General features: G+C 44.9%; 1 protein-coding gene across 1 annotated transcript in view; it reads right to left on the bottom strand.

Moving 5' to 3' along the window:
- LOC142776033 (sushi, von Willebrand factor type A, EGF and pentraxin domain-containing protein 1-like) overlaps positions 1-21,233 on the bottom strand; it is a 496,230-nt gene that overhangs the window by 254,897 nt on the left and 220,100 nt on the right. Inside the window, exon 4 of the mRNA XM_075878866.1 lies at positions 15,761-15,940. Within this exon, the coding sequence (XP_075734981.1) occupies positions 15,761-15,940 (180 nt within the window). The remainder of the gene's footprint in view (positions 1-15,760; positions 15,941-21,233) is intronic.

Below are 21,233 nucleotides of genomic sequence, written 5' to 3'. Positions count from 1 at the left end.
CCTTTTGGTAGGATACGCATTGCGCGTAATTGCTGATGCGAGATCTGAAATATCCCAGGTAACGCTTTGCAGACGGCTCAGAGAGCCAGACTGTCGTGGTCTTTCGCTCCAGGCATGCAATTTTATTGCATTCCTCGAGATGTAGGAATTCTCACCCAAATCACGTCGACGGGAAAGAGCGAGTGAAAATTCCTCCGAACAAGGGATGTGCTCATTTGCGACAGCCAGTGCCCAAATGTAAAACACCCAATAAGATTTCTTCTTTAAATTTCATTTTGTTATTGCGACAGCAATTACATGGACACTTTCGACATGTTTTCGCCCTCACTGTGTTGTTCCGTATAAAGTTCAATTCGCTACCTCTGTGTCGCATGTACTGCGCGCGAGTGGAAGTGCGCGAGCCCGAGCAACAAACGCTCATCTAACGTAGAGGAAACGCGCCTGCCGTCTTTAGTAGCACGACGGAGAAGCGGCTGCATGACTGCACACTTGGCTCAGCCGGTCGTGGTCCCGCGTGCTCCTCTTTGCAGTGATTGGCAGGTGATCTACACTTATGTAGTACGCGCCGCTTGGTTTGCGAATACGTGATGCAAAACACGAAGGTGGCTTCGCTGAGTGCAGCGGTCGTGTTTCTTTGAAACGGCCTTCCTTTAAGTAACGCCAGATGGGATGCTAGAGGAACTGGCTCTTAGCCCTTATCCGTACAGTATTTTGATTTGTTGCTATCACATTCATTGTTTTGGCTTTGCGACAAAACTGTGACTTCTTTAGCAGCCAAGCTGCTCAAGCTGTTGGCAACTTGTACCTCTACCCCCACCACCCTCCTTTCGTGTAAAGAACTATCATCATCATAAACTGGCGATCTTTCATTGATTTACTTTACAGTGATAATTGAAACTTTCCTCAGGTGGGTATGTGCCGCGAGAATCGGATAAGACCCCCTTACAGTGTACAGCAGCTGCGATTGTCAAATGAAAATGATCGCGTGACCATGATATGTATATAAAAAAAATAGAAAAGGGCAGATAAATAAAGAGATAGAAAGAACGAAAAACAAAAAAGATAGAAAATTAAGCAATAGGAAGAAATTTCTAGAGAGAGAAAGACACTGAAACAAAGGAATAGAATGAAATAGATACGACGTATAAAGAGAAAAAGTAAACAAGAAATGAAGAGGAACAACAACGGCTATCCGGCTGCGCGATGCCTTAAGGCTTGGCATCGCTAGTGTGAAGCTGCCAAAATATTTAAACGATTTACGCTGCTATTGTTAAGTCATAACCAACTCGGGTCGAGTTAAGCTTCTATGATATGCCACAATTTTAGAGCCAATATTTACAAATAAACAACAAGAACACTCATAAATAACCGAGATGGCTTCGACTATACAGTGCAATAGGCACCTGAATGGTGTGCAAGTTGCAAGACATTGCAATAGTTTCCAGGGCTTCATTTTCTCTTAGTGTGCCTGAATTGAGCCCAAGCCTGGACACTTTTATTAATGTCACTATGACAATATACGACAAAAAGCGACGCTTTATTTTAGCCAACCATTTGTCAAGCGTCTCTTCGCCCTATTTTTTATAAAGTTGATGCATATTAAAAAAAATAAAACACATAATTACAAAGAACTAATTCGCCTTCTAAGTGGGGCGGTAGCGAAAATAGAGCTACTCGTAATGAAGAGATAGATGACTAAAGATATCACTAGCGTTTTGTTATATAAAAAAGGATATATTATCAAGATAACGCAAGCGCTTTCATTGCTACGTCTAGAATGTGCAAACTGCCCACCTGCTTGGACCTAAGTGTCTGCAGTATGTAATAAATAAATAAACAAATAAATAAATGAATAATACTTCCACATACCTAAAAAAACTAGAACAAAAAGCGAGCATTGAACATCCACATGTAACGAATATTTCAACAGAACAAAACAGAATTAACAGAACACAAGAGCAGCCGCTCCGACGTTGTCTTTTTCAGAGTGGGTGCTGCCTACGCTCATAACTTCGTCGTCTTCTGTCTTCTTTCCCGGCCTTTAGCCGTGACAATAGCCTCCCATTCGAGAAAGCATCGTCCCGATGCTTTATGATCAAAGTGGTTTGTACTCGTTGGAAACGCATGAGTTCATTCGGAGAAAATAAGGTTTCATGTGGACAACGTGCACAACTTCTGAAGCATGCCTTCGACGCCTTAAGGAGTGCGCAGTATGAGGAACAACCTCATAATTAATGTCACTAGGACGGCGTAGAACTTTATGGGGCCCGAAGTACCGTCTTAATTGTTTTTCTGAGAGGCCATGGTGCAGAATAGGAGTCCATACCCAAACCTTCTCTCCTGGCTCGTATGAAACTGGTCGGTGACGAAGGCTGTACCGTTTTGAATCATAGTCCTGCTGGCGACTAATACGTAGGCGTGCAAGTTGTCGGGCTTCTTCGGCAAGCTGGGTGATATAATCAGCATCCTTCTCGACGTTTTCGCACTCGTGTGGCAGCATAGCATCCAGCATAGTGGTGACTTCACGACCATGAAGAAGGTGGAATGGCGTTGTTTTTGTTGTTTCTTGATGAGCCGTGTTATAGGCGAACGGGACATACGGCAAGATCTCGTCCTAGTTTTTATGCTCCACATCGACGTACATGCAGAGCATATCCGCAAGTGTCTTGTTGAGACGCTCCGTAAGAGCATTCGCTTGCGGATGATACGCCATTGTTCGCTGGTGCGATGTGCCACTAAGTCTTAAAACCGTCTATGATAGTTCGGCTGCGAATTCAGTTCCCCTGTCAGTTATATTACCGCTGACGGAGCGCCATGCCTCAGCACCACATTCTCCACGAAAAATCAGGCTGCTTCACTTGCCGTGCCCCTCTCCAGAGCTTTGGTTATGGCGTAACGAGTGAAGTAGTCCGTGGCTACTATAATTCATCTTCGACCTGCCGATGAGGTGGAAAATGGGCCCAGAAGATCCATTCTTACTTGAGCGAATGGAGTAACAGGCACGTCAATAAGATGGAGGAGGCCTGCTGGTTTGACGGGGGGGACTTTTCTGCGCTGGCAATCAAGGCACGTCCAAACATAGTGTTGAACGGTCGCCGTCAGTTTTGGCCAGTAGTATTTCTGCCTCACTCTGCACAGCGTACGCACGTAACCCAAGTGGCCGGATGGTGGTTCATCGTGGCATGCCTGTAATACTTCACTCCGTAGAGAGGTGGGCACGACGAGTAAGTAGTCGTTTCCGTTTTACGTGAAGTTCATCTTATACAAGACGTCGTTGCGCAAGCAAAATGATGAAAGCCCTCTCACAAACAGTCTAGGTACAGCTGAAGTGTGACCCTCCAAAAAACGAAGTATGGGTCCTAGTTCCGGGTCATCTCATTGCAGCTGCGCGATAGTAGCCGTATTTACAACTCCGACAAAGGCTGTATCGTCATCTGCTGCCATTACAGGTTCGTATGGCGCACGAGAAAGGCAATCGCCGTCTGAATTTCGCTTCCCGGGACGATCTGTAGAGAACCGTCATGTCAAATTTTTGAAGCTTCAGGCTCCAGCGCGCCAACTGTCCTAAAGAGTCTTTTAAATTTGTCAGCCTACAGAAGGAGTGATGGTCGCTGACAACATTAAAAGGACGACCATACAGATATGGGCGGAATTTCATAACGGCCCACCCTACCGCAAGGCACTATTTTTCCGTGGGGTTATAATTTTCTTCTGCACGTGAAAGAGTTCTGCTTGCGTAAGCAGTTACTTGTTCAGCGCCATCTTGCCACTGCACGAGTACAGCTCCAAAGCCGAAATGCTAGCGTCGGTGTGCAGTGTTGTCGGGGTGTCATCATCAAAGTGTGCGAGGACTGGTGGCTTCTGAAGGTGTTGCCGCAGCTCGTCGGATGATTTTTGCTGTTCTTCATTCCACACGAATACGACGTCTTCTCTTGCAAGGCGGGTCAAGGGCGAGGCAATGCGCGAGAAATTTTTAATGAAGCATCGGTAGTACGCACACAGGCCTAAAAACCGTCCGACCACCTTTTTGTCAGTTGGCGCTTGAAAATTTGTAACGCCAGCTATTTTTTTTTAGGATCAGGCCGCACACTTTCACTGATGACAAGATGTCCCAGGAACAAAAGCTTTTCGAAGCCGAAGTGGCATTTTTTCTGGCTTAAGTGTTAGTCCAGCGGAACAGATAGTTTGAAATACTGAGTGCAGACGCGTAAAGTGTTCGTCGAATGTGGCAGAAAATACGATGACGCCATCTAAATACACTAAGCACGTCTGCCACTTGAGGCCTGATAGTACGGTATCCATTAGCCGCTGAAACGTTGCCGGTGCTGAGCACAAGCCAAATAAAAGTACCTTAAATTCAAAAAGGCCATCAGGTGTCACAAAAGCTGTTTTCTCTCGGTCTCTTTCATTGACTTCTATCTGCCAATACACACTCCTTAGATCCATCGACGAGAAATAACGCGCATGCCGTAGTCGATCGAGTGAATCGTCGATACGCGGAAGTGGGTAGACGTCTTTTTTTTTTGTCACCTGATTCAGCTTGCGGTAATCCTTGCAGAAACGTAAGGTGCCGTCTTTTTTCTTCACTAATACAACCGGCAAAGCCCAAGAGCTTTTCAACGGCTGAATAACGTCATTTTCAAGCATCTGTCGTTCCAGGTTTTTTATAGCTTCACGTTCCCGTGGAGCTACCCGGTACGGGTTTTGCCTGAAGGGTCTGGTCATGTCGTCCGTTATAATTCGATGTTTCGTGTGTGGCGTTTGATGGACCCTGGACGTTTAAGAGAAACAATCTTCAAACTGGTTAATAAGCTGCAGGATATACTTTGCTTTTGTGCCGGCAGCAAACTTGGGCCAATATCAACAGATAGAGGTACGGGGGCAGATCAGTTGAATTATTTTGCTCAAGAGTTAGGCAGTCTGTCATCTCGGTGAGCTCTTCAATGTACGCGACTGCCATGCCCCTCGTCAGATGTCGGTGTTCAGAGCTGAAGTTCGTAACAAGGACGTGCGTGTGTCCGAATTTTATGCTCACGACGCCTCTTGCGATAGATAAACCATGGCTGAATAGCAGTGTTGGAATTTGCTTGGTGATGTTTTCAGAATTGCTCGACGTGTCACATGTCACAGCCACGAGTGCACTAGACTGCGGCGGGATGGTCACGTCGTCGTCGAAGACGCGCAAAGGTTTACGTCGCTGGTCTGTAGAAAGCCCATCCGAAACTTGACCTGGGGCCATCTAAAACATAACCGATCTCTCAGGAATGTCGATAACAGCTCCGTAATCACGCAGGAAGTCCATGCCCAAAATTAGATCTTTCCAACACTCCGATAAAATTACGAAAGTAACGACAAAATCTGAACTACCGATATTAGTTCGAGTGGTACATTTGCCCATCGGCGTCACTAATTGACCCCCTGCGGTTCTTATGTGTGGGCCCGTGCATATTATTCTGACTTTCTTTAGGCAGTCGGCGAGTTTACGGCTGATAATAGTGAAGTCCGTGCCAGTATCTACCAGCGCTGTTACTGGGCGTCCGTTGATTCAAATGTCTAGATTAGCGCTTACGATTTATGTTGATGTTGGTGGCGTCGTATCGTCCTCAGTATCGTTCGTCATACGATCCGTGGTATCATCCGTCGTATCGCGTCGTAGTGAAGATGTTGGGGGTGTGATAGCATCTCGTTGGGCGGCAACCTTCACCCCAAAGGTCGCTGCTGTTAGTTTCCCCGACGAGGGCTAGGGAATCTGCCCCGGGCCACCTCGACGTAACTGCGCTGCTGCGGCGAGTTAGGTGCAGGTGAAGGAGAGTCGGGTCGACGATACGGCACATCAGGTTGCTGTGCTTGCGGGCCTGCACTGTTGTCACGGCAGTTATCGAAATAAGCACCAGGGGAGGTTTGTAGAAAGTTCTTATGTCTATGGTCACGGTATGGGCGAATGCGAAAACGTGGCCAGCTTCTCCGATATGGAAGCAAAGCGGTCGACGGTCTACGGTCGACGGTGCACCACAAGTCCATCTTACGAATGAATGGTCGACTGTTGGGCATTCTTTGCGACAAAGATGCAGATGTCGGTGGAGTGTACATCGACGACGTTTGCATAGGTACGTTAAACTGTGGATACGGAAGCGGCAGATTGGAAGCTGGGGTCCACGGCTCGTTGTAAGACGCTTGGCTGACGTCACGATAAGCCAGTTGTGTCGAGTTGTACGTAACTGGTGTGGGGTGAGGGACGGCTGGTGCGTAGCTTACAGACCGCTGGTCTGAAAGCGATTTGGGCAACGAAAATGCCTGGCGGAGTTCTTGCCGCACAACTTCTTCAACGCAAACCACGGTATTTTCTTGCGTAGTCACAAGAAGGTTTCGGATCTCCTCACGAAGGACCTCACGAATGAGCTCACGCAGAGAACACTCCCTGCTGGCAGTCGAAGCAGAGAGGCTGGGAGATGTGTTGGTTGGTTCGTTGTGGTATCGGCGCCATTGCTGCAGTGCTCGCTCGATTGTTGTAGCCTCTTTGATAAATTCCGCTACGCGTGTTGGCGGGTTGCGTAGGAGAGCGGTAAACAGCTCTTCTTTGACGTCCCTCATCAGATGTCGCAGTTTTTTACCTTCAGGCATCTCGGCGTCAGCCCACCCAAATAGGCGGGTCATGTCCTCCGAAAACAAGGCGACGCTCTCGTTCGATTTTCGTATGCGTGCCTCGATGAGCTGCAGAGAAGAATTCCGGCAGTCGGTGTTTGCGAATGTCCCGAAAATTTGCTGCCGAAAGTCATCCCACGAAGACAGCGTTAACTCGTGGTTCTCGTACCACGTACGAGCACTGTCTGCCAAAGCAAAGTAGACGCGCGATAGCTTTTGTTCAGTGGGCCAGCGGTTAGTCTCGGCGACTCGCTCATACTGGGCTAATCAGTCCTCAACGTCTTCATAGACCTCACCGTGAAAGGTCTCGGGAATTTGAGGCTGCTCAACAGTGGGCTGTAAAGACCTTCCAGAAGCCATTTCTCCAGACATGGTGTGTTGGTGGAGAAGTTCAAGGGGGATTGCCTTGGGACTAAGGCCTCGCTGTCGGCGACTGTAGCGGTGGACAGGAGCATCCACTGCGGGAACGGGTTGCGGTGGTGAACTCGAAGTTCTAGGGCGCCGAGGTGTCCCAAACATCAGTTGGAGAAGTCCAGCACCTCCACCAATGTCGCGACATGAAAAGAACAGAATACAGGACGACGGTGCGACCAGGAAAAACAAGGTCTGTATGAACAGAACAAAAGAGCAGCCGCTTCGACATCGTCTTCCTCGGAGCAACCGTGAGTGCTGTCGACGCTCATCACTTCGTCGTCCTCTGTCTTCTTGCCCGGCCTTTAGCCGTGACAATATATATGAGAAAGAAAAGTTTATACCTAAGGGCTCGTTTTTTTCCGTATTTTGACTTAATGGTAATTAGATATAACAGACAATAATGCCAAGAAAAGTATAGGGGAAGTTAGTAGACCAATTTTAATGTAAATGTGAAGAAAGAAAAGTGGGTGAAAAGATAACTTGCCGTGTGCAGGAACCAAAACTGCGACCTTCGAATAACGCGTTCGATGCTCTACCACTGAGCTACCACGGAGGCCCCGCCACTTTATCGAATATATATATATATATATATATATATATATATATATATATACTCCACATACCTCTCGTGCAATGAAGCACGGAGAACTGCTTCAGCACAGGCGACATCTCTATTTTCTTCCGGATTCCTGGCACAATAAGATGCAATGTGAGTCGAATAAGGCACCGCGAAGGCATCGATGACTAAGCCGCCATGGTGAAGCCTGAGGGAAGTTTGTCGTCGTACTTGACAACAGTTTTAGCCAACGATGCTTGGCGTCTGTCTGAATGCAGTGCGGCAAGGTGATGACAGGGAGCATGTGGGAAATGTCTGACATGCATTCTCATGACTTGGACCGCTATTTGAGTGTGCATTGAATGAACATGAGCAATCACAATAGTTGCCTCTGTTTACGTACATTTGGACAAACTAAGGCACACTCTGAGGGTTTGCGCTTGGACTCCCTGCAGAAACCTATTTGTTTTTAAAGTATTGCTTAGCACAAGCAGCCTATATATAAAAAAAACTGAAAAACAGCACTTTGTAGAGTTTCGTCATCGCGTCTACTGACATGCCCGAAGTCTTTCATGCCAAGAACTTCAACAGCTGAGAAATTGCCGTCAAGCGCTGCTTCATGTAGGGCATGTGCGGGTCCAGCAGAGGTTCCTGCCAATGATTACGCCAACAAACTTGTGAGTTTAACAGTAATAAATGGACCACCAGTTGATTGAGATGACATGAGGCGCCATTCGTTTCAAAATAAAGGCCACTAGTGTACATTTTTCAGGTAATATGCTCAGGCATTGTTTGTACAAATAGCTCGCTGTCAAAGTTTTTGCTCTTTGGAGCCGCGCGCGTATCTGACGACGACACAAATGTCGTCTGCGTGTATTGAGGAGGGGCAGGAAATAAATCAGCAGAAGTACAGGGACGTTAGCCAGTTTTTAGATCAGCTTGATGGTAGTTGGCAATCATTCACTGGGGCCAACAAGTGCGAGATTGAATAGCACCGGGCTGAGGACTCCATCTTGAGGGATGCCCCTGGATGTATATTGGACCATCGTCTGTTCACAAAAAGAATGAATTCGCAGCTAGATACCTTGCAATACACAAAAAAAGCTTGGCCACCGAGGGCAGCAGCCGAAAGAGCATCGACAACGGCCTCATCTAAAATGTTATATTATGCGCCTTTAACATCAAGAAACAATTCACAATTATGCAGGCAGTTGCTTACGGGACTTTTCGTGTGGAACATGTGAAACGAGGGGAACTACGTTGTTCATGAAAAAACGGCCACGTCGAAAAACGGCCATTAAGTTCGGATAGATCTTGCAGTGCTCAGGATATCACTCCAAGAATCATGCGTTGCATGGCCTTTCCTACACAGCTGGCCAGTGCAATTGAACGATACGAGGCAAGCTCGAGTGGAGACTTACCCTTCTTCAAGAGGGACACCAAATGGCTTATTTTCTAGTCGTCAGGGACAATGCCATTCTACCATAAAGAGTTGTAAAGGCGCGAAAACTCTCCTTGCACATTCTTCGAGGTTGCGCAACGCTTGGTATGTGATACCATTGTGCCAAGGAGAGGTAGAACGCCTGCAGAGAGCTAGTGCTTCCTGGAGCTCTTTCATCGTAAAAGGAAGATCCACGTGGTTGTCACGAGAATGGGGGATGCCACTTACGGCTAGGGACGAGTCTGGACAAGTTGGCCATCCACGCGCAAAAATAATCTGCGACATTGATGTCTGGCCGCCCTTGAAAAAGCGTGAGCACTTGGAATAGAAACCACTGTTCCGGAAGGCGACGCAAACCTTGTACCGTTTTCCAAATGTGAGAAAGTGGCTGGCGGGGTTCTAGTGTCCGACGAAAAGCTGTCGAACGTTCCAACGCTAATCTTTCAATGCGACGCTTAATCTTCTTTTGCACCCTCGTGGCTGCCCTGGGGTCGTGGATTGATTTCGTTCCCCGATACCGACACTCCATCCAGGCATCGAAGTGCTCGAAGTCGCTCCAACTTTCTGTCAAAATTGTTTCGCGTGGTAGAGGTCATCATCAACGTGCGAGAGGCGTTTTTCATTATGCTGCTAGTTGTTTCTTCCAACCCAGATCATAGGTTTTCGCTGCAAGTCTCTTCCTCGTCTGATTTGAAGGTGGTTCAATCAATTGTTTGAATGGTCTTCTGTGTAACAACGGGCCTCAGTTGTTAAGGTAGATGGAATGTAAGCGAACGTATAACCCTGTCGGAAAAGCTACCATATACTGGAAACCATTATGGTAATAGTGTACAGTGGCAGGTGGGATGTTGTACGCTAGATGGCATAGTGGAAAAGAGGGCGGAGAGTGTGAGTGAGCAAAATAGTGGATATAGTGGTAGGACACTGGGCCCATTATCGTGCGTATACTTGAAAGCAGCGAGGGAATGGTAGGGGAGAAAAATGACCATGCACTATACAGGAGAAGCTACGCAAAACCTCCATGGCGGCAAGGACGTCACATTCGACAGCATCAGAAGTGAAATTCTTTTAGGCACTGAGGCTGTGACCACTAGCTTCACCACTGTATTCTTGCAACATTTTTCTTTCCTGACATTGCGCCGTGCTGCCACAACGTGGCCTTGGCGTGGTGATTGTGTTCCTGCTGAAGCAGATAATTTTTTTTGCATGCCGTTATTGTGTGTTTTATGATGCGGTAATGAACTTAGGCGAAACTTCTTGAATGAATATGACGTGCGGTATGTGGAAACTGAGTGAGCAGAAGCCGCCAGTTGCCCTGTTACGGTATTCTAGTGGCTAAGGTACTCGGGTGCTTACCCGCAGGTCGCAGGATCGAATACCGGCTGCGGTGGCTGCATTTCCGATGGAGGTAGAAATGTTGTAGGCACGTGTGCTTATATTTGGGTGCATGTTAAAGAACCCCAGGTGGTAGAAATTTCTGGAGCCCTTCACTACGGTGTCTCTCATAATCATATGGTGGTTAAAGGACGTTGAACCCCACGAATCAATCAGAGGCCGCCAGTTTCCCAAGTACGACTCCTGTGTTGCTGATAAACGTAGTTGGTCTTGGCATGCACCATCTTCTAATGCTTCGGCACACCGTCGTTAACAGCACCAGGTTAGCTTCTGACAACGCATTCTGTGGCATGAAGAATCGACGTGACAGTTCGTGCACGTCGGAAACTCACCACATTGCCTCCAGATCGAGGAATGCCTGCAAAAGGGGTTGTCGGCCAATGACGACTCCTCCCGTCACTCTAACACTGGCGGACGTCACAAGTGTACGCCACCAGCATGTTTTATTTATTTATTTTTGGTAAAGGTAGGTGGCTGTGAGTGTTACTGTGTCAGTGATATTGCATTATTCTCATAGGCCTGTGCAGAATTTCCCTTCAGGGGGGGATAGGCGCCTTCTCCTGTCTACTCGACTATCATTATTGTTGCTGTATGGCAAATATTGTTGCGTTTTTTTTGTCCCGGCCACCGGCTGCCCCGCAGACAAACCACGAACAAGTTTTCTATACTCCTCCTCGTTTTTCTGGCGGCGTATTCTCCCCCATGCCACCTCTTTCCACATGCTGCCAGCCGCCGACTAGCCGTCTTCTTTTGGTCAAAAAGCCTGCTCGTTTTCGCCAAACTTTATCGCCAAGATGGTGCCGCATTACGCAGATATTTAGCTAACATCATTGCATTTGGTATAACTAAACTAAAAGAAATTTTGGGGGCTGGGAACCTGTGGGGCTCGATTAGTTGCATTGGCCGATATTTTCTTAGTGCTTATTCAGTGCCATTTGGTGAGGCAATATCGAACTCCTTACGCTATCACCTCTGTGCACTTTTATGTTTTTTTGTTTCAGAACCAACAAGAATTTGGTCAGAAGCTACACCTGAAAGATAAGAATGTGTTCATGATGGGCTTCGACGGAAGGCGAGGGTGAAGGGGGAGGGTTCTAGTAACGTGATCTTACCGGCTGTGTAGCTCCACCGGCTGGCTTCCGGCATCGTGCTCTGTGAATTTGATTTGCCACTGCATTGTGTGTAAGTTCAGGCTGTGGTTCTGTTATGTTTTTTTTTTTTTGCTCTGTTTGGGCTAGCGGATCGTGTGTTCATAATGTTGATTGATACGTGGGGTTTAACGTCCCAAAACCCCTATATGATTATGAGAGATGCCGTAGTGGAGGGCTCCGGAAATTTAGACCACCTGGGGTTCTTTGACGTGCACCCAAATCTGAGCACACGGGCCTACAACATTTCTGCCTCCATCGGAAATGCAGCCGCCGCCGCCGGGATTCAAACCCGCGTCCTGCGGGTCAGCAGCCGAGTACTTTAGCCACTAGACCACCGCGGCGGGGCGTGTGTTCATAATGTAAATGGAAGGTTATTTCCCTACACAAGTAACGGTGATTTTAACGAGATTTAGTTCAAAAGCTGCCTTCAAGTAACGTTGCCTGCTTGTTGCGAGGGCTACTGGGAATGCCGACACAATTTCGTTTACGGCGGCTTGAGGAACAAATAAAGAATACCACAATAACAGCCGGTAAAAGCTGACCAGCTCAAGTGATTTGTAGTAAGATTGTACTGTGTCACGGAAGACACGTTTAAACTACGCGAAGACAACACAATAGAACATAGGAACACACGCATGAAGCGCTGAATATAAACACACTGATTGCTTCTTGTGTGTGTCTATTTCCATGTTCTAATGTGTGGTTCTCACCCAGATTAAGCGTGCGTGCCGTATCTATAAACCAACTAGCCCAACAATATGCTTCACCTACAACAAGCACCCCCTATGTGTACTTCGTTGCGCAAAAATAGCAGTGTATGTATGACTCATCAATATGCTGATTAACTAGAAATTACATTTCTACTTTTTAATGATAATTTTTATTGTCTTTCAAGTGGCTTGGAAAAATGGATCTCTTTGCAATCACTTCAACCGGTGCCACCGAAGGACTACCGTCATGCAGAGGTGAAGGGCTTGTGCTAAAGCTTTCTGCAAAAGCTGTTTGTATTGGCAAAGGAGTAAGCACATCAAGAAATGTATAAAAGTGAATAGTGTATTCCCCGAGTGAGGTTGTTTGTTGTTTGGTGCAATTACTATATATTGCCTGTGTGGCTTCAAAACACAAGTCGAAAATTTATTTTCTGTGCTTAACTTTCCTCATGTGTATTCACTGCCCATTGCCCATCCACCAACCTCATCCATCATCGACTCTCCACCACCATCCGCTATAAAGTATCTGCTATCGAGTATCCACCCACAAAATAATTCACTAATATGGTGGATGGTGGTTTCAAATATGCCCACCATTTGACTTTTTTATATGCTCTCCTTTGTGCACAGCAACCCTCTGTAATTTATATACTTTTTTTCAATTTTCAAGATCCGTTACTATGGAGCTGACGCAGTACTAACTTAGCCAAGACATTCAGTGAAATTTCATCTATTGAAGTTAATAGACTCAATAAATAAATAAAAAAGCTCATAGCTTGGTTTGGAAGGCTTTGACACTTTGATAAATATGGGTGCACGGAATTTACAAACGACTACTTGTGAGCCTGGCACAATGGAACGATTACGTTTCAATACTATCTCGTTTTCTGCTTCCACAGTTGTTCCGAGTAACGTTACAACCATGTGCTTACCGGCACCAACCGGCCATGAATGGTGGTCACTGAAAAGAATTGAAAGGATAAAGAAAGTAACGACATAAGGCACGAATGCATTGAGAGAAGAAATATTTAAGATTATATCTGCCTAGAATAAAGCAGCCTTTCAGTGAAAGCGCGTTAAATATGATTGCCACAAAGGATGTATACCTTTGAATGGTATAAGAATATCTGAGCCTTCTTCAATGAGGTTACAGGAGACTGTCGAGCTTCTTCGGTGACTTGCGTGCTCGATGTTATCTTTGGTTTATCTTCACAAACTCAGATAGATTTTATTGGAGAATTGACACAACTTGCTCTTTGAACATGATGCTTCATGGGCTACCTGTACTGATTACATTCATGAAAGTTTAGGAGGCGGTAATTGCAGCTCCTCCTAAACAATTGAGTCATCTGGGTCGGAATGCAGACAACACCCTTTTATTTTTGAATTATCAGAACAGAGTTGTCCGTGTTGTGACGCTGTCCTTAGTCGAAAACCAAGCACGCGTAGTTGCAACGAATGGAAGGACAGGTTCTGTCATTAAAATTTTAGTGTGCATATGCGTTAATTTGGATTACTTAAAACAGACAAGAATACCCCCCCCCCCCCCCCGCTATCATATAACTGGATCTGTGTATACAAAGCGGTCTTAGCAGCAGCGCAAGAACCATGGTATTCGAGAGGACTACTCTTTAATTGAACCCTACCATAATTCAATTACATACCTTGACTCAGTAATAAATGCCGCAGGCTACTGAATCTTCACACAGAGACATTATATATTTTAAAGCAATTACTTCAATAAAAGGCATAATTCGAAAGGAAATTTCCGCTTTCTTTGTGTATGAACAGAGTAAAAAAAGGGCGAGCCTAATTTAATCGATAGCTGCCCTTTTGTTGTTCAAACAAGGCTTGTTCAGGCCCAAGAAAAGTGGTTACAGGGTTACAGCTAAATATTTGCCCTTGTTGAAGCCAAATATTTGGCCCGGAAGCAATTTCAGGCTGAGGACAAACACCGATATAGCTTATTTTAGTTTCTCATCGGTAAACATGTCTCAGTGCAGTGTCTTTCCGTCAGTACCCAGGTCTTTGGTAAGCGCGCAGTAAATATTCATAATTATATACCACAGAATCAGGAGTTGGCTCAGGTTTTACTCTGATCTACAGCTTTAGACGAAACGCAAGCGTGGCTTCAATATTATTCTCGCTATTCGTATACCAGTAAAACGCACCAATATTCTCATGAAAGGACAACAGGATCAGTTTAAGTGTAATTAGCCACCATAATCATCAGCTTATCTTCAAGGACCCCGTCCGATATTTTTTAACACTCTTCAAGTAAACAAGCGCATCGTGTTCAGATTACCGCGATGATCACCGATGCCACATGTAACAGCGCTATACGAGCCCTGGGCGCTTCACAAGTTTCAAGAAACAATGCCTTTTCTCTCCGGGCCTTTATGACATCTATGGGGACGTACTCGAGGTCGACATGGTGCATCAGTAATGCTGTTGAGAATCGATGCTACGGTGTGTCTAACAAGAACCAAGGAGTTACAATTAGTTTGCAGCAGCTGCCCGTGCTACTTGCTGTTCTTCGTCATTCAGCCCGCGAGTGTGCGCTTGAGAATTTGAAACTGTGGCGCGTAGCACAACTGCTGAATCGCTACGTATACTAACACAGGGTTCATACCGACATGGGCTGGTACGGCAACAGCAGCAGGCGGCTGAAGAAGTTGCGAAGTTGGAGTATCGGTAACCGGAAGAGTGTGTTGGCGATCATGACTGTCACGTGAGAATGTGAGGGGCACCCGGCGAAGAGGGTAAAGCGGCTTAGGCAGAGGAGACCAGCTCATTAACGGAGGAAAAAAAACCACTAAACAATCGCAGTGTATTGATAATTAAGTGCGTGTAAGCAAGCTATTGCGGCAGCGTTCCGAAAAATTCTCAGGGCACGTGTTCACTGTAGACTACTCATGTACATCTACAACACCACACCTGAATTTCGACCTCTGGGTGGTTTAGGGGCCCTTTAATATGAAAAAGAAAAAGCTTGCAGGCCCACAAACGCCTCCTCTTTGTTCTTTCATTTTTACAGCCACATGAGTTAACTTTATGTCATCGTCTGCGTTTTATGCTTGCGTGTCTGCGTGTGTACGTGCTGCGCGCGAGGTTGACGTATGTGGGGCGCGTTCATTATTCGAGAGAATTGGTGTGAGTTTTGGTGCGTTCGACTTTAATGCAGCAGAAATTGAGCTCTTTTTTTCACATTAGATTTTATTGAAAGCTCAAGAGAAAAAAAAATCTGTCAAACTTCGGACACATAGAATCACCGTTGACGGGAACAATGCGTATTCCGCGCCAACGACGTGATACTATATCCCATTTAGCTAGCGCCGGTTCCACTTAAGGGACTGCTAATTACAGCTACAACGAATTACAAATATGTATATCAAATAGTCACTGGTTTTTGTGCGTATTTCCAATCACTATGGGTATGCATGCCACTCACGTTGTTTCTTGCACTCGGGTGCTCGGCCACTCCAGCCACCGTCGCCCTGGCACATGCGCTCCTTGGGGCCGGACATCCAGAAGTTGTCGGCGCACTCGTAGTACACACGTGCCCCGAAGTAGTCACCACTCACCCGGAACTGGCCGTTCTCCAGTGGCTCCAACTCGTCGCAGTTTAAATCTGCAAAATTCGTGCGTAAGCAGAGAAAGGACTGTTAGTCCTCGAGTGCAGCAATTCTACTCAGCTTCCGCCATAATCCCCGATGCCGCTCACAACAACGTCCGGAGAAATAGTTAATTAGTGCCACCCTTCACCACCAACAAAGGCTTTGTAAAAATAAAAGCAAAAGCTCCGAAAAATACTTCGCGTTCATTGCTCTGCGATCGCTTTACTTACGCTACTCGCATGCTGATGAACATGCCACTGCTTTCATCACTCGCTTAATAAATAAAAAAAGGCTCTTTAAAGCCACGTACCGTGATAACAGCGCTCAAGCATTATGAAATAAATATGGATGTCAGACGATTTAGAAATTATATGCCCATGGTCGGTTTTTGTTGTGGAAGCTTGCATTCACTCTCGTTTTATGGAGCCATGAAGCTAATTTATTATCCTTTTGCCCATATCTACAAATTACTAATTAGTATTAATGAATTATCAATAATAATTAAAAAACTTAGTTATATCTGATATTACTCAATCTGTTTAATAAAGGATGCACAATGAAGTTTTATTTTGTTCACCCCTGCTGCCTACCCATGTCAAGCCAAAGTTGCCGCTGTGCCTTTCTTTGCCGCCTTTAGCGTGTACTATATATACGTAAAGACTGCCGTCGCTGAAACATCTCATATTGTGGCTTAGCTGAAGATATCGCCTAACACAGCTATATATGAGGACTTTCGGCAACTTCACTCGAACGTCAGTGTATCACGATAGGGATGCCATAGATGCCGTATATAGCTTCGGCGTAGCCAGAAAGAAAAGGGGCCGCCCCCGATTCCTCCCCCCCCCCGAAATTTTTAATTTTGCATGAACAATCGTGAAAGTTGGTTGATCTTCCTGAAAAATTTCTGGCTACGTTCCTCCTATACACGGTATTATGATTTTGTAATTAACAAGTGATCAGTCACAATGAAGGCCTATGTTGTTCCTCGTCAGTATATGTCGGCAGTATACATGATTTGGTGTACAAGCCACACTGTAAAAAGCGCACGAAAAACAACGGAGAACATTAGGCATCATTTCACTCAGGAAAATTAATCCCATATATGCGTTACGAAAACAATAAAAGTGTGCTGATAATAAAAAATGCTGGGAAGTTGACCATGACTAAGCCCTATCAGATAGCCAATTCAATCAGTAAGTCAAGGCAGCGTGCCTGAAGGTCGTTCTAATCATCTTCGCTTTTAGTGGAAAAAAGAATGTTTTGGGAGATCTATGGCGCAGCTTTTCTTTGACGAACCTATGAACGCTGCTCCCGGAGGGTCAAGCGGAACATGCAACCAGGAGCAAATTAGAGGTAGAAACACCAAAATAAAAAAGTTCTGGCAACTTCGGACTGGTGCCAAGCCCAAAGGAAGACCGCAGCTGGGGTGCCTTGTTTTTTTAATTTTGTTTCTCTTTCTTTTGATTTCCTGTTCTCGTTTTTGTTCCTGTTACTATATATTTCTTTTTTCATTTGTCTCTCTATTCTCTTTCTGGCTCTTTCTACTTATATTTTTCTGTATTTCCAATTTTTACTTCACATTCTCTCTTGCTCCCTGTTTTTCTGCCGTTTTCTATTTTCATATCTTTTTCCGCCTCTTTATTTTTCTCTGTTTCTTTGTTTCTCTTTATTTCTGTGTTTCTTTCTATTTAGGTCTTGGTCTCTGTTTTTCCGAACTCTTTTTCGATCATGTCTTTTTTTGTATGATCTTTCTATATCTTTTTTCCGCCTATCTATCTTATTAAGTTCTTATTCCCTTTACTTCATTCTATTATGTCTTGTCTTTCTTTCGTTCACATTTTCTCCCCCCTCTCTCTCTCTATTTTTTCCTGTTTACATTTATATCTGTACGCCTTCTTCTTTCTAATTCTTTTCCGTGTGTCACGTGCAGCACTTTTTGTTTTCATTTAACGCTCGCACCTGCCGTACTCGTGGTTTTCCTATACACGGACACACACACAAAAAGAGTTTTTACGGCTGGCATTAACAGCTGCGCTGTTGAATAATCAAAGAGGGAAGGATGTGCTGGTTGCGTTCACCACTTCATAGATGCAGTGCAGCCATGACTGTCATGGGAATGGTGCGGGCCACTGAGAACGTACGTATGAAGGGAAACATCGACATAATGGACGCCGCACACGGTCCGGGCAGATCCTCAGCACCGTTACTCGCGTGTTCAAGAGCTGCGGAAGATGTCAAATATTCATGCACATCTTCTTTCCCCGTTGAAAGCTGCTGTAAATGAAACATGAGTTACCTGACCTAACTCAACACGAGGTCTAAGAGCATTCCCCAGAACTAGTGAACAGCAAAATGAAAAGTGTCATGTAGGGTTATAACGTAAAAATCTGTTGACATCGAATAGCGAAACGCCAAAACAATAATATCAATGACGGGGGTATGACAGGGACGACGTCAACGACATGAAGTCACTAGTGACGACGGTAAAGCGACGCATGCCATGGCGCAAGGGAAATCCTGACACAATGATCTCCTCAAGCTCCTACAAGTGATACGCGAACGCACTTTACAGAGACGTGCTATTATTCTAATTTAGTTTTCTCTTTTTTTTATGAACAGCATTGTGCCTTGTCGATCCTTATTGAAACACGTTATGAAAAATTATGCTTTGTAATAGCTTCATTGAAAGATCGTTCTCGCCAGATATGAGTCATATATGACATTGCAAAAAAATTTAATAGCCAACAAGATATTTTCTATATATTAGCCAGCGTTTACATTTGCTAACCATTCATATGTTCCAGGCGAGAAGCTAGAACCTCTACAATTTTGAAAGTTGAGTGCCGGCTCTCGATCAATTGTAAAGAAACGTGTAAAGAAACTAATGAAAAAGAACGCCTTCCCATGTAAAGCTGTCCAAGGGGCCTTCAAAGGTTAAAAGAATATGATGATTACGATGACGCATCGCTGGTAGCTCCTCGTAGAGTTAATGTTTTTTTTTTTACAGAAAAAGTGTAGCGGGCCTTAAATTTTGTCATGAAAAAAAACACGTTAACAGATTATTGGAGTTGAGAGACATTCATTCATTATTATGAAACCTGTTTCTTTGCTCTAGCTGTTCATAAGTACAAAATGCATCGTCCTCTAGTGACGCTTCCACACAATCATACGGAAAGAAGGCAACAAGGAGCTTGTCTGTAAAGCTCCAAGGCCCCTGCAAGAAAGTGTCAATACTTTAATTTCAGTTGAAATATTGATGTGACCTGACGGTTCCTGTTTTTCTTTAAGAGCGCAAAACAGAAACGAGGGTAACAGAAAGGATAGATCGAAGCAAAAAAGTATAAATTAGTGTGAACACCGAGAGGGTAGTCGCGTATAGAGTGCGCAGTTGATCATGCCTGTTTGTCAAGCCTTATAAGACGTAATTTAAGGTGCAAACAATTACGGTGAAGTAGGAATTTCACCAACATTGCTGGATCCTTTTCACTTGCCCTCCACTTTATGATTGGACGAAAATGGTGAACGAAAAGGCCTATTTTCCTCCTACTTTTTTTAAAGGCATGCACCCACGTTATCACTATAAGAAAGCTTGACATTCATTTGAAATAGAAGTTATGAAATAATATGTCAACTCAGTCCTACCAAAGAAAGAATGGCACACCACACGCAGTACATTCAAACCCTCGTAATGCACGCGTAATATACGTGTGCATTCTCAAAAAGGCAAAAGTGGAAAAAAGCAAAATGAAAGCGGCTGCACTCATCTATGTTCTGTACCGAATTCGAGCTATGCAGTTAAGCATTATGAATGAACAAGCCCAGCAACCAATTCTCTTACGATGCGCTCTATTACAAAGGAGGAAACGGAATGAGCGCTCATGGGTGCTGAATAGAGGCTCGTTTCCCGTGTCCCGCCTTGTTATTGTTTTGCCTCCATCTCGCATTACATTAGAGCAGCACTTTTCGACACCGCTTTTTCATTTTCCACGTGAAACCGGTAGACCAAATATATCCGAATAAAAAAAGGCAGAAAATGAAGGAAAAGCAAGTATTCCGCAAGGTGCACGTGCGAGCCCACAAGTTTTCGATGACGACACATACGTGCTTAGAACGAAAAATATCATCGTCCAAACATGCAATGCGAGAGCATGGTTAACGATTGTACAAAAAAAAGAATAACCAAGAAGAATGGAACGTAAGCAAGATGTTGCTTTCCGGCATTCCTACGTGCGTGTACGAGGAATTCCTCTAATGCAGAACTAACGAATGATTTCAGGATTTATTGGCTAAGCTAACACCCTGCAGATACAAAATTAGAAACCGTGCGAGCATTGGAATACGGTTACTACTACACTTTCGGGGATCTCGACCTATATATCTCGAAAATAGTTCTGAAATTATTTCTCAAAAATCATAGGCACCATATTCTCTATAGATCCAGCAGGCGCTGAACTGAGAACTAAAAAGGAAGCATCTTCTAAGCATAGAACTATAAAAATACGTTGTGCAAAAGGTATAAAAAGTCAAGCAGAACCACCTTACAGATCAAGAAGCTTGAAGTATAGGCCCTTATAGCAGATACCGTTGCCGGGTACGGGTGGTGTGTTCGCATACGTTTTTTTCTCATTTTCCACAAAAGCCATGCTTTTATAATTTCGTTTTGCCATTACTACTGCTAGAGCTGCTCATTCCGCACCTTGCTTTGGCTTTCAGACTGCAAACACGCGGAAAGTCAAGATAAATGAATGGGCATGAAAACGAGTGCTTCCATATATTTTATTTCTTAGAGGGACAGGGACAAAATGTACTACACGGAAATCATGGCTAGCGGTGGAAGAATTTTGACCATGTCGAGGAATGCGTGAAGTATGGGATATTCCCCAAAGGTGGCATGGGAGGAGGTAAGAGACTGGAAAGAAGAAAAATGACCGGCGAGGAATGCCTTATTTTTTCACTGCTTTTCACCTACGTCCCGTACGGTTAGACATACCACGTATGAGCCCACAACTTTTTCTTCATGTTCTTTAATTCGTTCTTTTGGCAATCGTTGGTGCGCTTCCAAACGATAATACGAGTCATTGCGGGTCCTGTTTCGTGGTGCCCAACAGAGCCGAAATTACAGTTGTTTAATCAACTTCCCAAAGAACGTGTAAGCAGTTACTTTATTTTTCTCGCTGACTGTAAGCTATAGTACGCTGGTAAAATACGACGACTCAGCGCACTTCATACTTAAATATGGGATATATAAAGAAATTAAAATGGAACCCATGGACGCCAACAGAGGCAGAGTCCTTCTGATTACCCTTC

The sequence above is a fragment of the Rhipicephalus microplus genome, chromosome X (assembly GCF_043290135.1).
Source record: "Rhipicephalus microplus isolate Deutch F79 chromosome X, USDA_Rmic, whole genome shotgun sequence".
Classification (NCBI taxonomy): domain Eukaryota; kingdom Metazoa; phylum Arthropoda; class Arachnida; order Ixodida; family Ixodidae; genus Rhipicephalus; species Rhipicephalus microplus.
The sequence above is the reverse complement of the archived record's forward strand: the minus strand, read 5'-3'. Positions and strand labels throughout refer to the sequence as shown.